Source organism: Dermacentor andersoni, chromosome 7, assembly GCF_023375885.2.
Source record: "Dermacentor andersoni chromosome 7, qqDerAnde1_hic_scaffold, whole genome shotgun sequence".
Lineage (NCBI taxonomy): Eukaryota > Metazoa > Arthropoda > Arachnida > Ixodida > Ixodidae > Dermacentor > Dermacentor andersoni.
This window is the reverse complement of record NC_092820.1, coordinates 40,471,829-40,490,204: the sequence shown is the minus strand read 5'-3', so window position 1 is coordinate 40,490,204 and position 18,376 is coordinate 40,471,829. Positions and strand designations below refer to the sequence as shown.

At 49.6% G+C, this 18,376-nt stretch overlaps 1 protein-coding gene across 2 annotated transcripts in view; it reads left to right on the top strand.

The window, feature by feature from the left end:
- Positions 1–302: 302 nt before the first annotated feature.
- Positions 303–18,376, top strand: part of LOC126535307 (uncharacterized) — a 136,035-nt gene continuing 117,961 nt past the window's right edge. For both annotated transcript variants that reach the window (XM_055073108.1, XM_050182201.2), the window contains exons 1-2: positions 303–494; positions 7,042–7,142. In XM_055073108.1, coding sequence (XP_054929083.1) covers positions 401–494; positions 7,042–7,142 — 195 coding nt within the window. In that variant the 5' untranslated portion in view covers positions 303–400. The remainder of the gene's footprint in view (positions 495–7,041; positions 7,143–18,376) is intronic.

The window sequence follows — 18,376 nt, the reverse complement described above, 5'->3', positions numbered from 1 at the left end:
AAAGGGCCAGATTGATGGTGGAATTATTGTAGCCAGTTCGTCCTTGACAATAACATTAATAAAGGGGTAAATCAAGAAAAAACAGATGTGCCATCCTACACTCGCAGTGCAGCACTCAGTGCGATGTACAAACACAAATGATTGATCGTCAACGCCGCCTTACGAGACATGTTACAGCAGCAAATATGCTCGCAACGAGGAAGCCAGTGAAGACCGATGAGGCTTGTTAGTTTTATTCCCCTCACTCTCTATGAAAGTAGAACTTCGCACTTTCCAGTTGAACTCTATAAAGCTATGCGGGAATACCATTCTGTTATCTGAAACAGGCTGTAGCACTAGGAAGCTCGGACGTCATTTCAAAAAGGCGCCCACGTTCCATCGTCTGATTCCTCGCGCAAGTATGCCTGCGGTAATGAAAATTCTACTGATGGAGGTACTACTGCCGCTTTCGATAATTTGGGCAACGCCTATGGATCCCTGCGATTCTAAGCTGAGTAAGACGCTCCCTTATCATTTTACAGCACAGTTCATTGTTTTCCTTCTTTACTGGCTGAGCGCACATTGGGGTGCGTGGCCTGTCGGCAAGGCTGCATGTCTGTTTACACCCGAGTTTCTCCTTCTTGCACTGCACTAATCGACGTTCATGGCCTACGCATAGTTAAACTGAAATTCTTCCCTTTTACCCACCAAAGCCAGGGTCTGATTGTGAGACATGTCGTAATGAAAACTCGGGATAAATTTTGGTTGCTGGGTGTCTTCGACATGCACCCAGTGAAAGGTGCACGAGCCTTCTCTTGCAGTTTTCCTCCATAGAAATGTGGACGCCGCGGCCAGCATTTGATACCACGGGCTTGTGCATAGTTGCGCAACGGCGTAGCCACTATTCCACCACGGCGGGCGAAATGCGTAGTAATGCAGCAAATCGGGCCAGTTGGTTTAAGTTCGTAATGAAAACAGAGTGATAGGCCGTACTAGGCCTGTCATTTATACTGTGCTCGTTCGCTTTTCGCGCTTTCTGCTTGAATTTTCGATGTAGACTATAGCTTGATATTTATTTCCCCTAAGTGTCTGGACACGTGTCCAACAAGAAAAATGAATTACGACACCTGGGCCGCCATTGGAGATCTTTGTTCGATACTCGTTCTGTTCGGTTGCTGCAACGTCACTAAGTGGCAGTATGCAAAATTTGTGTCAACGGGGCGGAGAGAGCAGCCAATCAGGAAGCGGTGACCTCCCCAGAAGTCTACTTCCGTCGTTTGTCGTCGACTTGCAGACAGTATACTACAAAACGAAATGTTTCTCATCTTCCAAATGAATGAAATCTTTATCTAAAAAAAAATGTATTTTTGTCTTCTCAAGCCCAAACACGTTTTCGAATAGTAGTACGTGTGACTACTGCAATTTATAACTATTGGTTGCTTTGCGTCGTCCCTAGGTGGTGTCACGCACAGTGAGAAGAAGAAAGAAAAAGAAACGACGGGAAGAGTGGCGCACTTTTCACGAAGCAGCGACAACATTCCAGTGGCTCGCTGGCACCGATGATGGGGTCGAGTCCGCTGTACAACCAACAAATTATTTGTTTCGACAAACAAAAACGACGCCGGAATTCACTTTCTGCCATTTCTTCAAACGCGTTTCGCACCACCATCCGCTCTCCTCCTTCCTCTAGAAACGCCAGCGCAACAGCCTAAGTTCCCAGCGGAAGCGCCATTTTTTTGAAATAAACTATGGATTGGATCCAAACGTGCCATGCCGCAGCCGCCGGCTAGACGCGCACTAGACGCGCCATGCGAAGCCGTATGATCGCTCCAAACTTTCCAGCTCCCGTTTGGTTCGGCGCCTAGCAGACGAAATGCTCGGTGGGAGGATGATTGACAGGAGCCTGTCGTCATTTTGACGTCACCAAAAACGTGGCCGCGCCCCGCGGCTGGCGACGTCGGCACGGAGTAGGCCCATCGCGCGCGCCGGTAAAGGCCGATCCACACGACGGACCAAATTGCTCTTTTGGACCGCGGTCCGCGCATCACGTGATAGGACGTCACCAGTTCGTGTGTACTGTCGTTGGCCCGCGCAAGACCGCGGCCCTCGCGGTCCAACAAATCACAGAGGCTTTTCGCGCTTCAGTTTTGGCGGCGGACCGCAGGCAAACCGCAGCGAGTTTGGCGTAGCCAACGAATGTTGTCCGGCAACAGAGGGTCTTCAGCCAAATCCAATCTAGTTTTCAGCTCAGCAAAAGCCAGTCAAGGCAATCGTTTCATGTCCGCCGTTCCGCCTACACGTGCGTGCAGCAGATATATTTTTTAAACACCGTGTCCTCTTGGAGTGACGAGGAGGTTTTTTATTTTGTATCTCTCGTTGAGCAGTTCCCGGCTGTGTGGGACTCGAGCCGGAATGATAACAATGATAACACTCTGGCATAGAGTGTAGCTGGTTGGTCTGCTCTGCCGTCTGCTATGGCGGTCCGCCGTGTGGATGTGCTCTGCGCCGGACCGGACCGCGGCGGGCCGTGACGTCGCATCACATGACCGAGTGGCCTGCGGACTTGGTCCGTCGTGTGGATCGGCCTTAAAGGCTGATCCACACGACGGACCAAATTGCTCTTTTGGACCGCGGTCCGCGCATCACGTGATAGGACGTCACCAGTTCGTGCGTACCGCTGTTGGCCCGCGCAGGACCGCGGCCCTCGCGGTCAAACAAATCGCCGAGGCTTTTGCCGCTTCAGGTTTGGCGGCGGACCGCATGCAAACCGCAGCGATATTGGCGTAGCCAACGAGTGTTGTCCGGCAACAGAGTGTCTTAAGCCAAATACAATCCAGTTTTCGGCTCAGAAAAAGCCAGTCAAGCCAGTCGTTTCATGTACGCCGTTCCGCCTACACGTGCATGCAGCAGATATATTTTTTAAACACCGTGTCCTCTTGGAGTGACGAGGAGGTTTTTTTTATTTTGTACCCCTTGTTCAGCAGTTCGCGGCTTTGTGGGACTGGAGCCGTAATGATAACAATGATAACACTCTGGCCAAGAGTGTAGCTGGTTGGTCTGCTCCGCCGTCTGCTATGGCGGTCCGCCGTGTGGATGTGCTCTGCGCCGGACCGGACCGCGGCGGGCCGTGACGTCGCATCACGTGACCGATCGGCCCGCAGACTTGGTCCATCGTCTGGATCGGCCTTACCCGAACGAACGCGCCGAACAACCATCTCCGATCGCACCCCTGTACTTCTTTATTTTGCTCCGGTGAACAAGCTTCACCGGCTAAGAAAAGATAAACGTAATCACTCGGCACAGGATAGGCCTGCACGTGTCGGAAGTTTCCCGAACGTTATCGATAGTTCTGTCCGTTGTCTGTTGTCACCAAACCTTGTGCAATCTGATTTTAAGCGCGACCTCAATTGTGTAGTATTTGCTGGAATGTACGCGGGCACCAGCGAGTACGCTGGAATCTTAGACGAGTCGTGTATAAAAGTCGATGCGCTTGACCCGCAGATCAGATTTTGAACGATGGCCTACTTTGCTTGCCGCGGTCTTTACGCCTGAGTGTTACTTATTTTGCTGGGCGCACGTTCGCCCAATGAACTGTTAGTTATGTGAGTCAGTGTTCACTTCCGTGCTCTTCATTACCATACAATGTGACAATATCTGAGAAAAGTCGGCCGGTGCTACTAAGATGCGCCACTGATACGCGAGACGCAGCACGTACAGTTGATTTTCGACGTCGACAGCTGTCTTTCGACATGACGGCGTGTTGCCGTTACGAATATTTCAGGGGCAGTTTATAGTCTGGTGCTGCTAGCGTGCCAGGAAGCCGCCGACGAAGTCGGATACGTCATGCTGACGCCTCCAGAAACGCCGAGCATTGGCCCCCTGTGCATAGTTCGGTGCGTTGAACATGGCGTGCAGCAGCGGGGTGACGGAGCGCTTTTTGATTTCGCGAAGGCGTCAACTCAGCACTCTCTTCTCAGTGCGCTCTAACTGTAGGCCAGCAGGCTTTGGGCCCGCGTATGTCCGTTTTGGCAACGGCGCAGACACGCTGAAGCTGCGCAACCATTGTCAGATGCTTGTGCGCATGCGTGAGCTACGAAAGGAAAAAAATGTGGAGACCACGCCTAGGAGTGGGCAGCCTTCGATTTTCTTGCATTATAAGGAACTTGAGTGCTTAAAAGTGTGTTGATATTCTTGTCCTTTTCCTACAGATCAAATCTGCGCACGCTCTGAAAATTATGTATATTTAGATGGTTTTGGCGCTAAAGTTGCATTTGGAAGTCAGCGCTCGTACTGTGTTTTCTGTTTCATGCCATCATATGCCAAAGAAACCATATTAACTAGCCCAACTTGCCACCTTGGAGAAGAACAAAGTATATGGAATACGGCTGGTTATGGTAACAGCGTAATGCGAAATTTGCTCCTTGGCAGGGCCAATGCCCGAAACAATGGGGTGACCTGGACAGTTATTTATTGAATTTTGGCAGCAAATACCACTGGTCATGCAATCGATTAAGTGATGCACCTGAGGCCCCACCCCCCGTGACTGCTTAGTGGATATGCTGTTGGGCTACTAACAACGACGTCGAGGGATCGAACCCGTAAGAGAAGGCCGCATTTCGATGAGGGCGAAATGCGAAAGCACCTGTGTACTTAGATTAGGTGCACGTTAAAGAACCCCAGGTGGTCCAAATTTCATGAGTCCCGGGCAGCGGCGAGTCTCATAATCAGATCGTGGTTTTGGCACGTAAAATTTCATAATTTATATCTAATATAACGTGAGTCTGCAGCATTATCGCTTATGTTTTATCAGACGTTTTGTAGTATCTTCAATTGCTTAGACATCACTAGTAGGATCATTGAATTGAATTCTGGAGTTTTTCGGGCCGAAACGCCGATTTGACTATGAGGCGCTCCATAGTGGGAGGACTCGTATTAATTTTTTAGCACCAGGAGATCTCTAACGTTCCCTCATTGCACAGGACAAGGGCGCTTTCACATTTGGCCCGCATCAAGATTCGGCCGCCGCAGCCGCGATTCAATTTTGCGACCTCCTTAGCATTGCAACACCACAGCCGCTAAGTCATAGCGGCGGGTATTAGGATCACAGTATAGTATCCTGTAGAGCAGGCAATCAGTAAGCGATCAGTGGGCTTCGCTTATACAGGCGATCCCAGCTAACTTCAGCCATAGCTTAAAGATATGCGAATGCGACGTAGCTAGACAGCGCCAAAGTAACGCTGTTTGCCGTCACTTATGCCGAATTAGGTAATTAGTCTTACTTATTTCATTGATCAACTTATCAAATAATATAATTAGATGAAAATTTCCAATAAGGAAATTCTAGAGCGGCATGAAAAACTCCCGGTAAAGCTTTTTGTTGCTGAATACGTGCTACATAAAAGTGCTTTTTTTTTATTGGGTTTTACGTGCCAAAACCACTTTCTGATTATGAGGCACGCCGTAGTGGAGGACTCCGGTAATTTTGACCACTTGGGGTTCTTTAACGTGCACCTAAATCTAAGTACACGGGTGTTTTCGCATTTCGCCCCCATCGAAATGCGGCCGCCGTGGCCGGGATTCGATCCCGCGACCTCGTGCTCAGCATAAAAGTGCTTTTCCGAGCTTCAAAGAAGCCCGCTAGTGCACGCCAAACGGCCGCGCGACTGGACACTCAAGGCACTTTGCGTGTATTCGCGGGCTACTTTCACGCTCGGGAGAACACTTACATGTAGCACGCATTGAACAACAGAAAGCTGTTTCGGGAGTTTTTCATGTCGCTCTACAATGTACTCATTGACACTTTTAATCAAATTAAAATATTTGAGAAAATTATTAAATAATTAGGAATAATTATCTAGTTATGCGGAATGAACACAAATAACTTGAGTACCTCCAAGTGACGGAAAATAAAATTACCTTGCTTCTGTCGAGTTACGTGGCATTCGAATATTTGTAAACTCTGGCTAAAGTTAGCTGGGACAACCTGTATACCGCGCGGCGCTGAGCTATCCAATGGTTATTAGGTGAGAACTAGCTGCGTGTCAGGAATAGATGGACGGTCGTGGAAATGCGTAGTCGCATATAACGTGAAATGTAGTTCATGTCTTTGGAGAACTAAACGTTGTCATACCCGCCAGTTGCAGGACAAAGTGGATGGTCCCGTGATAAAAGGCGAAGTTTATCGTTACTATAAACGCACGTTTGACAATTTTACAAGGTTCGTATATGGCGCTGTGCCGGGGTAAAAATCACGCAGTTTGTTTCGAATGCGCTTTCGCACGAAATTTTCGAGCTCTATAAAAAGCAGCAGTACTAAACATGTTTGTCCTAGCTGCGGGAGGTATAAGTAGTGAATTGACGGAGAGATGTGCGATAACGTTGGCCTTGTGACGTCTTGCCTGTGGTGATCTAGTCCGTGGTGTGCTTTCAGTGCACTATTAGCTGGGACCGTGGTCATGCTCTTGTTCCTTGCGATCTCTATCTATCTATCTATCTATCTATCTATCTATCTATCTATCTATCTATCTATCTATCTATCTATCTATCTATCTATCTATCTATCTATCTATCTATCTATCTATCTATCTATCTATCTATCTATCTATCTATCTATCTATCTATCTATCTATCTATCTATCTATCTCTCTATCTATCTATCTATCTGTCTGTCTGTCTGTCTGTCTGTCTGTCTGTCTGTCTGTCTGTCTGTCTGTCTGTCTGTCTGTCTGTCTGTCTGTCTGTCTGTCTGTCTTTCGTTATTTCTTTCTTTCTTTCTGTCTGTCTGTCTGTCTAATCGATTTTATTATTTTATATATTACCAACATCATTCATTTTTATGTGCACTGCAGGATGACGTCCTCTCACAGAATTCTCTAATTATTCTTGTCGTCCTAATGATATAGTAGGAGAACCACCGCATATATTACTGAGGAAGTAGATTTGAGAAATTTAAGGAAATGAGACTGCTGCATTGTTCCTGCTCAAGGCAACCGAATACTTGCTCGTTCCTCTATGCGAGTTTGCTGGTAAATGATGTGTGGTGTTGACATTATTTCTTTACAGACCCTAGAGACTTGGCGAAAGCTGGAAGAGAAACTACAGATACTTTTTTTGCTTGCAAGAGTGAAATAATGGATATGAACATCAAGCCGTCTTTTATACACGTGAGTTGAAACATCGAGTTTTTCACATTTGCAAGGAAACACGTTGATGCAATACGAGTAATTCATTGAACTGGTAACACTTGCCAGAACTCGCCCCGTTGCCATACGAGGTCAAGCTGAACAAAAGAAGCATCCTTGGGCTTGACCTCGTAGACGGGCTGAGGAAAGTGTCGCCGCTGAAGGTTGAAAATCTTCCCGAGTCTGTCTTCTAGCCTCCAGGCAGTAGGCTACCCCTGTATGGTGTAGTGTCGTTGACGGTGGGCTTGCTTAACAAGTCTTCGCATGTGCGTGCGGAAGCTTCAGCCAACTAAGGTGACAGTAAAAGATAGCTACTTTCGGGCCTACATAAAAAAAGGCATCATACATAAAACATCATACGTACATACATACATACATACATACATACATACATATACGCACCTACATACACACATACATACATACATACATACATACATACATACATACATACATACATACATACATACATACATACATACATACATACATACATACATACATACATACATACATAAAAGAGGCTGCAGGAGCAGCAGCAGCCAGCGGGGCCGAAGCTTCACGGCATGGGCGTCGTGCGCGACGAAAGACCCATGAAGCAGCAGGAGCCATTAATGCTGACAGGTGCGAGCAGCAGTTTAGCCCAGTGGGGTGAGACAGAGAGATACGAATCGCGCGCCGGCTTCCGAGAGCGATACGGCGGCAACCGTACGTGGGCGTCGCGTAATTTCATTGCCGACGAGAACCCGTCTCGCCCCGCATTATCGCGTTGCCGCCTCTGCTCCGTCGAGCCGCGTAGCTGACGTGGCGTCGCGGCTATGCCCTCTCCCCTCCCGCAAAACCCGGTGCGGTACCGAGGCAGCAAGAGTTTCTATTCACCCGCTACGCTGCATCGAGGCTCGGTCGCGATGTGGCATCGCAGCCAATGGGAATTTAGGAGCAGTTCCGCTACTACAGACGTCGGCTTTTCGCTCAACAGGTCATTTGGTGCTGTCGCATCTTTCTCTACAAGAGATGGGATGGTGAGCTGGCTTTACATTGCGGCACACCTGCATTTATGTACGAATCATTGCTTGATAAGTAGCTAGTTATCAAGGTGCACTGGTGATCATAGAAAGGTAATAACATTGAATCATGAACAATTGCATGTCATAGTAGAGAGCACTTGAGCAAAGCATGATCATTCCTGTAAAAACAATATTGTAATGACAGTCCGGCACCCTGAGCAGGTTCCAAGCATACACTTCACACTCGAATCTCAGCCGTTCTAAAAAAAAAAAAAAAACTACCCCCTCGCCCGCTAATACTCCATATTTCTGCTTGCCCTTCGTTTTCTTTCACTTATGGTGTTCTTCGGTACCGTTAGATTCTCCGCCCCCTCTCCCCTCCATTTGGCACCAGAGTAGGACAGGAGTTCAGTACAGGGTTCATGAGGGACGTAAAGCTTCACTTGGTTGGCATGAGCAGGGGAAGTGCGTTTGCGACGGTTCCTTAACGCGAGCGAGAGTCCTCTGCTGACCCAGCTGGCTAGCAGAGGGGTCGTTGTGACACAAGAAAAGCATGAATGGTCGCATGGAGACAAGCACCACAAGTAGGTGTGATTCACTTCCTGTACCTCGATGATAAAGGGTGCCATCTCGAACAGTATAAGGCGATCAGTGGTCTCTCGAGACGGCGCTTAGGTGTACCGGTACCACTATAGAGGCGCTGGACTATATCGCACATTTCGGTATCTTGATTGTGCAGTTCGGAGATCGAGTACTGCAAATGCCGGCGAGAGTATTTGGTAACGACAGGTTTTCTTGAAACGTAGTCGGCATCTTGGTGAGAAGAACCACCTCGTTGAACGACCGGGAAGCTATAGTCCTGAAGTTTGAGGGCCCACCAGGCAAGTCTGGCATTTAGGTCTTTTTTTGGAGCTAGCACAGTGCAACCTCGTCAGTAGCAATAGTAAAATCCTTACCGTAGACGTAACGTCGAAACTTCTCAATGGCCCAGACTGCCGCGAGGCACTCAAGTTCTGAAGCGTGGTACCGACTCTCCGGTTCCCTGAGGCGGCGATTGGCATAGGCAAAGGGCTTCTTGTTCCCTCCGGAGTCGCATTGTAGAAGAACCTTCCCAAAGGTAAGAGCACCAGAGTTAGTATGGAGGATGCTAGGGGTGCCCTCTCGATAGTGTGCGAGTGTCGGTGGAGTCGAAAGGGACACCTTAATGTTCTGGAGGGTTGATTCCTGGTCGGGGCACGAATGCCACTCCTGATTTTTCATCTGAGGTTCGATCAGGGGCGCATCGCGAACAGCGAAGCCAGGGACGAAACTGCGCAAGTATGAAGCGAAGCCGAAAAACGTTCAACTTGTTTGGCTGATGTTGGAGGCGCTATCCTTGCTGAAGCTTGTACCTTCGAATGGTCAGGGTTGATGCCGTGGGCACTCACGGCATGACCCACGTAGGTAATTCCTGAATAGCCGGAGAAATACCTTGAAGGCTTTATGCGGAGCCCACCATCACCTAGAGCACCGAAGACGATCTCCAAACGTCGTTGCTGTTCGCAAAACGAGGTAGCGTAATTGATGACGTCATCCAAATACAGCAACGCCATCGATCACTTCAAGTGTTCATGGACTCAGTCTCTTAGTCGTGTGAATGTTGCAGGTGCATTAGAGAGCCCAAAAGCACGAGGTTATAATGGTAGAGGCCATCCTGTGTGATAAAAGCAATCTTTTCCGCGTCATTCTTGTCGAGCCCGACCTGCCAATAGCCGGAAGGGAGGGGGAGTATGGTAATATATCTGACCGCTAAGGCGTCGTCGAGGCGGGGAAGAGGGTATGCATCCAATTGGGCAGTGCTCTTTAGGTGGTGATAGGCTACTCAAAAAGGCGTAGTGCCGTCCTTCTTTCTCACGACAACTACTGGGGACAACCAAGGGCTAAACGAGCAACGTGTGATACCACGCAGTAACATTTCAGTTGTAATTTTAGCGAGTCGAAAAGCAGAAACACGACGAGCCAAGTTCCCTCGGTGATTGCACCAGCAATGCTTGGATATTGGACTTGCTGCGGCTTAGGGTGGCGTTAGGGCAAGGAATCCACCAAGCCCATTGCCTGCTACGTCAGGTTGTAGAAAATGAAGCAAGAAGGGTCTATTCGCTTAGTTAAACGCCTCCAGTATCGAAGCCCACTCCTTGCAGGAGCAAGTTAAACGTCCGTGATCACATCTGGAAACTCTTTACACTGCTAGAAAAGTCTTCGCTTACAGCACCGTCGTCTTGCCTAGGCGAGTAGACTAGGGAATCTGAAGACTGTCCAGCAGCAAATCACACTCGTCGACTCCGTTGGGATACCACGCCCATGCTCGCAACACTTCGCGGTAACTCCGCCTCCGCAGCTCAATGGTATGGATATGCGGCAGGATCGCAACCTGCGAATCCCGAGTTGTCATTGTTGTTTGGTAACATTGCATGGGGCCTCCCTTTCACCCTTAGTTCAGGCTGTCACAAAATTATGGGGTTGGTGGCCTTTTGTGGATCACTCTATAGTCGGCGTGCGCGGTGCATTGACCTCTGAATAGGTGGTGATGGATGGGTGGTGGTTTGCCTCCTGGCAAACGTCTAATTAAATGCGAACCACAGGTCACCGTCATTGTTTGGTAGCTGTGGACGGGGCCCCGCTTTCATCCTTAGCTCACGCTGCCAGGTAATGGTGAGGTTGTGGTCTTTTTTTGGACCCGTCAAGAGTCGGTGTCCATGCTGCGTTGATGTCCGGATAGTCGTTGATGAATGGGCAGGTGTTTACCTTGTGGCAAATGCCCAATGAACGCCTTTGTGGTGTTGAGACGTAAAATACTTCTGAGATGACGTTAGGTTTGGGCCGAAATTGAACACATTCCAGTTGATGGAGTCATCGCCACACTCTGGAAAAGTACAGTGCTCTATGTTGCGAGGACGGAGCATGCCTGAAGCGCTGCCCTAGATGCCAACACAGTTCCAGAATGCAGGCGAAGCGGGCTGTTTGATAGGTTGAAAGCCTGGACAGCAAATAGAAAAGAAGAGGAGTGTAAGAGTAACGTTGGACGGCACATTCATTTCCATGTCTCAAGCAGATGGTGCACTCAGCAATCACTTCCGCATGTAAGCATACGTCCATGACGAAACGAATGTGTACCCACACAGCAGAAGTCAAGGGTTATAGTTACCGTTGATGTTGCCAGCAAAGGAAAAGAAAGCCGTGTTGGTGGGCGAACATGTTCCTCTTTGTTTACCGTCGGTAGAAGCATGGTCGTTAGCGTACATATTCATGTTGAGAGTGCACGCATAGAGAAATATATTCATCAAGGGTGGACACTCCCATAGAGCCCAGCGGCCCAACTGACGGTAGCGCACCAAGTGGATGGGATTAACTACTTCTGGTTTCGGTTTTGGACGCGCACGTCTTGTACGGTAGCTGGCACACGCTACACTGACTGTGCTATTTTGCTTCTGCTCTTTAATCACGCTCGATCTTGATGCGGAATCGTTTATTTAATTAAAGTGATTGCGAACGATCTTTACAAGCCTCCATCGAAGCTGCGCCACGTGCAAATTCCTATAGTAGACGCAAAACACCTTTTAAATGAGGAAATGTTTATTTCGCTCTATATAAATGCTTGTGTCGGGCTTCTTGTGCGTTCATCCAACGTTGCGGCACCAGGTGAGTAGTCGTGGTTCCCGTACGAAGCTTCACCGTATGGTATCAGCTGAAAAAAGAATAGATTACAAGCATGTATCATTTTGGTATTTTAAACCTTTTAGGAATGCTATATGTGCCAGCCAAACGTGCTAAAGTGGTGAATGGGGGACATTACAAGCAAAATGAATTCGCTTTTACATACATGGTGTCGAAAATACCCGACTTATTTCAAGCCGTACTATAAATTATGGAGAATACATCTGATTTCCAGGAGCAGCATGGAGATGTTTATAGAATACTGCGAGATGTTCGCAAACATCTCACTGTACTAGTTATTAATTCAAATTAACTGAGCCAGGACGGCCGATCTGTTTTTCGCTAACTCCGTCACGAATCTCTATTCCATGCCGTAACAGCCAAAATTGCTTGAACGGCGTCGCAGACTGTCAAACAAAAGGTCTCACCTTGCCGTGGTCTAATAGTGTAGTGCTGCCATGTCGAAGTGCAGAAGGAACGCAAGAATACGCCGGGAGCCCAAGACGATACATGCAAAAGGGACGGGTCGCTGAGCAGCGAATTTCACATGCGCAACCGGCCTCGCTGGCTTCGGTGGCCTGTCTGGCTCATGACGCATGCATCTGTGACGCCTGGCGTTCCGTTAGCTTGTTTTTAGGTAATGGGTGGATAGGTACAACTTTATTGTACGTCCGGCAAGGCTTAACGCGACCCGGGCTCAGGTCTCCCACAGGAGAACGTCGAGGCCCTGCCTCAACGCCGCCTCACGCGCTTGCTAAACTGCCCACGTCTGGATTCCGATGTCTGAGCGACGCAGAGCGGCGGCCCACCTCGACCACAGGGTCTCCGGAGCAACTGCCATCCTTCCTGTAACTACATTGCACTCCTACAGCATGTTTTTGAGTGTTGCTTGTCCTTCCTGGCACAATTTGCACGTGCCGTCCTGATGCTTATCTGGGAAGATACGCTTCAGAAGGGATGGATTTGGGAAGGTGTTCGTCTGGAGCTGGTGTCCAGGCGACGGCCTGCCTCCTGTTCAGTTTGGGACTCGGCGGTGGGTATATCCTTCTGACGTTTAGATATGCACTGGCTATGTCATTGTATCTGGTGAGCCTATCCCGTTCTACGCGAGGAGTGTTCGCTATCATGCGAGAGGCGTTGCCCTGTTCCGCGCGGCGGGTTATGTGTAGCGCCGTCCGGTGTGCCATCTCGTTGAGGCTCGGGAGCGCGTCGCCTTCCGTAGTGACATGCGTGGGGAACCATATGATCTTCGAGCTCGCGGTTTTTCATCTGCCCGCTTTGGCCAGAATGGACAAGGCGTCCTTGGAAATTCTACCTTTGGCGTAATTCTTTACTGCCGTTTGCGACTCGCTTAGTACAACTTCTAATTCCTGTTCTCTGAGGGCCAGAGCGATCGTTACTTCTTTAACGATTTCCGAGTGTTTGGTGTACACAATGCATGCGATTCTGATTTTCGAGTTTGTTTCGATTACTATAGCGGTGTATTTTTGGCCGTTCGGATATTCGGCTGCGTCGACAATGCGTGGGTTTCTCTCCCTGCCGAATGAACGGAGCAGTGCCTCGGCTCTTGCCTTACTCCTGCCTCGGTTGTAATCGAGGTGCACGTTTCTTGGGACGTTTTCCACCGTAACGGTGTCTCTGATTTTGTTGGGGATTGGCATTTTCTAGCCGTGCTGGTGTCGGTATGTTATGCCGAGCTTGTTCATAATGTGCCTTCCCGTCATGGGGGTCGACAGGCGTTCGAGCTGCGAGATGCGTTGTTCTTCGGCTATTTCTTCCAGGGTGATGTGTACGCCCATCTGGGCCAGGAGCTCGGTGCTCGTCGATTGCGGGAGGCTCAGGGCTATCTTGTACGTCTTCCTTATGATCTTGTTGATCTTGTTCTTTTCCGCGATGTACCAGTTGTGGTAAGCGGCTACGTAGGCGATGTGGTTGACAACGAAGGAGTGGATCAGTTGAATGACGTCTTTTTCCTTCATGCCCGCGTGTCTGTTGGTTATCCTCTTTATGAGTCTCGTGGCGCTGGTGACTTTGCTTTCGATCTTCCTCACGGTTTCGCTGTTAGCTCCATTGGCCTCAATGATCATTCCGAGGATTTTGATCTTCTTTACTTTGGGGATTGCGTTTCCATCTTTGGGGTACAGGCCGATTTCCTCGTACTCCCGGGGTCCTGTGTAGCTCTTTGGTGGCCTGCCTCTGCGCGTGGGCCGGTAAAGGACCAGTTAGGACTTGCTCGAGGAGCATTTGAGGCCCGATCTTTGGAGATACTCTTCGACTTTGTGAATGGTCGTTTGTAGTGCGTTCTCAATTTGGCCGTCATTGCCGCGGTCCGCCCAAATCGTTATATTGTCTGCTTGTATAGCGAGGTGGATTCCTTCGATTTCCCGTATTGGGGAGACCCAGCATGACCAAGCTGAAAAGGAGCGGAGATATAACTGAACCCTGTGGGGTACCTGCAATTGCCTGTGTCCGTTGTTCGGACTCGAAGTCGCCAACCATCAGGGTGGCCTTGCGATCGTTCAGAAAGTCCCTCACGTAGTTGTAGGCCCTTTCCCCCGGGTTCAGATTAGACAATCGTTTCAGGATGGACTCATGAGTGACGTTGTCGAATGCTTTCTCCAGGTGTAGCCCTAGGATGGCTCTAGTGTTTCTTGTCTTGCCGTCAAGGATATGGTTCTTCAGTTGTAACATGACGTCCTGCGCGGACAGGCGGGATCGGAAGCCTATCATGGTGGGGGGGTAGGTTTCCATCTCTTCTAGATTTCTGTTGATAAGGTTCAGGAAGGCGTGTTCCAAGACCTTACCCACGCACGACGTGAGAAAGATTGGGCGTAGGTTCTCCAAGCTCGACGGCTTTCCGGGCTTGGTATGAGGACAGCCTTGAACCTCTTCCACTGCTCCTGGATGCGGCCTTCTTTCCAGCACTTTTTCATATAGCCCGTGAGTTTGGTGACAGATCGGTCGTCCAGGTCTCTGAGCGTTTTGTTGTTAACCCTGTCTGGTCCTGGGGCTGACTTGCCGTTGAGTCTATGGAGTGCTGTCCTGGTTTCCATCTCACTAAAGTGTTCATCTAACTTGGGACTGGGATTGCTAGGTAACGCGATAAAAATAAGTCGCAAAGTGTAGGTTCATTTATGCGCAAAACTCTTTTTTTTTGTTTTAGCGGGAAAGAATAAAAAAAAATAACACGTCTGTAAGTTCATTTTACAATTTTAATTCCGATTCTCGCGTCAAGAAACGGATGGGATTAACACTAGGCGTGAAGTGTTTCCTCTTGCCAATTTTCGCCGAGTGTCCCCTTTTGTTGAATTTCTTTCTCTATGGTGAGCGTACTCTCGTACGAAAGATAACGCTTAAAGAACGACCAAGTGCCATTGCTCAGAGAGGAGCTCGCTCCTCTCTGAGCAATGGGCAATTTAAATATAGAGTGCACACACGAAGACCGCACTTTATGTGCAAATGTGTTAGCTGCGAGGTCAGGCGCCGGATCGTGAGGCAACAATCATATTATGCACGTGGCGTGGTTAAACTACATGCGTACGCCCGGTGTAGCACCCCAGTTGCAGCCCAGAATTAATGGTGTGGAGAGGTTTTTCATAACAATGAAAAGGGCATTTGCACTTTTTACAAAAGCAGCCACAGTCATCGAGATTTCCCTAAGGGATACTGGAGAGTTCCATCAGGAAGGAGGAGGCATGCTGGTGAGACCGTTGTCATCTTCAGATGGCACTGAAGGGGAGCGAACTTGGTGGCATGAAATTGAAAGTTGGACCTGTGTCCACAAGGGTTTTAACGTTTTCCGTTGGATCACCTAGCTGGACTTGCAATGAGTACATACCCGTAAACGGGCCCTGTGACATAATAGGAGCATGACGACTTACGCGGGGCCTTGCCCTGTGAGGCCCGCGGTCACGTTTCCGAACGAATGGGTACGACGCACAGTCTCGACTGTAATGGCCGACCTCGTTGCACTGATAACAGCGCGTAGTTCGAGCGCGCTGACGGTGTGTCGGAGAAACTGGCTTGGACTGCTGACACTTGTTGACGTTTGAAATGGCGGAGGTGGGGCACTACAATGAAGCCTTACACTCTGTGAGCCTCTAAGGCAAGATGTAAGGCAGCGTTAACTGCAGATAGACGGTCGAGGGCTACGAAGCGCTGAACTTTCAGGTCAGTGAGGTTATTGACGAGGCTTTGATAGCACTGAAGCCGGTGGTGGAGTTCGAACAACCAGCCAGGGCTTTCTGCGACAGGCGCTCCACATGAGCACGGAGCTTTTCCAGGCTGTAGTTGCCCTGTTGCACGTGACGTAATTCTGTGAGATGTAAGTGCTAAAGATGGGCATCACCATAAGGGGACTCAAGTTCCGAGACCAGACTTTCGTAGTAGGGACAGTCGGATGCCGGCAGGTACCACAGAAATCCAACGGCAGCATAACGAACCTGAGACACGAGGATTTGAGCTTTGTGGTTAGGCGACAATGAGTGGAGAGCAGTGACAGACTCAAACTTCATACGAAAAGCAGACCATGACGTACCGGTAAAGGTAAGTAGCCTTGCTAAGGGTCCGTGACATTGCTGCGCGACGAAGTTGGGAAAGGAGATTGAAGTGCCAAGACAGGTGGAACTTGATCAGTGGAAGGAGGCCACACAAGGTTTGAAACACGCTTGGTGAGGTCACAGATGCGACTCTTCGCGGAAGACATACGCTGGATGAAACAATTCTCAGTGGAAAACAGCCGCAGGTGAAGCTTTGCTTCAAAGGTGCCCAGGAGAGCCGCTAGGCTGTGCGCAGGCTGACGGCGAGTGGAATACGAATCGGCAGGGTAGATGTTTGAATACCAGGATATGAATACCAGGTATGAATGGCGATGTAGCGGCGTAGTGGTGCCGTCGCTCAGGGTACGGACGTGGTCTCGTTGAGTCACCGGTGACAGTGCCGACATAGACTGCAGCAGCCACGTGAGCGAAGGCATCGTACTGCGGCACATGCTGCTGCCGGTTAACATGACCGCTGTCGCGAAAATGTAGCGGGTGTCCGGCTGCTTGAACGGGTTCCAAGCGGAACACGACACAATCGAATCACAGCCGTTTCAAGAAACCAACTATTCCACTGACCCACATTATACTCTCCCCCCCCCTGATTTGCTGCTCTCCTCCTCATCCTTCAATTGCGGCGTTCTTTGTTACCATTGCAACACATATACATTATGGGAACTGTGCCATCATTGGAACTCCGGCATCGGAGCCAGCAGTAGAAGAACTAGAGGGCGAAGTCACCGCGAGAGCAAGTGGTGGTTCAAGGCTCGGCTGGGCGCTCTTGGGCACAGCCGGCCAGGATTGGGGTCTGCTAGCGTGGACTGAGTGACCGCGCCGTTCCCACATTCGCGCCCAACGTGGGGCGCCGGCTGCGTTCCGGGACGGATCATAATCGTCGGGAAGGCGGGCGGCGCTCGTTCCGTAGCCAGTAGCGACGCCTGCCTGACCTGGTGCGTGATCACCCCCGCGGTGCGAGCTGCAGCTCTGGCGTTCACTGCGAAGCCTATCCACTGGTTCCCCTTTTCACCGTCATCGGGTCTGGCATGGGCCTTGGGGGCGTCATGGTCTGCTGCGCGCTGCTGCAGCTCTGGTTGCCGTCATTAGAGAAGGACGCTACCAGCGTGGGGTGACATCAACGCGATGACGTCGACATCAGCTCCATAAGTGGCTGCGTCCCTCGGCAATGTAGTGTGATGACTTCCACACAGTAGGCTCGAGAGGACCTGGTGAGTGGTACCCGGAGTTACAGGGAAACCGCGGGCGCTCGAGGCCAGTTGTCAACTGCAGTGAAAGCAGCAGTCTTCGAGCAAAGATCATGATGTGCCATACGTTTGACAAGTAGCCTGAAGAATTTCTATGTACACACACACACACACACACACACACACACACACACACACACACACACACACACACACACACACACACACACACACACAACACACACACACACACACACACACACACACACACACACACACACACACACACACGCACACACGCACACACACACACACACACACACACACACACACACACACACACACACACACACACGCACGCGCGCGCACAGACACATCTATATATATTATGTAGTGAGGCTGTCACGTATTGACGACGCTTTTACACCGAACGAAATTCAAGGTTCTTTCGGTCTTTAGATTTAAAAGAGCGATATTGGGAAATCAATGTGGCTGAGGAGGATATCTGCAAGAAGGCCTTTCGTACACCTGGCTTCTATGAGTTCAACCGAATGCCTTTCGGACTGCGCACAGCGCCAAAGTACGTTCCAGCGCCTCATAAACACAGTGCTGGGTCCGCTGAACGATAACACCTGAATGGTGTACCTCGACGACATCCTTGTTATCGGTGCACAGAACATCTGCGAAACCCTGAACAAGTACTCGAGAAATTAAACGACGTCACATTGCGACTGAACCGCGAAAAATGCTTGTTCAGATTGACTGTTATATCGTAC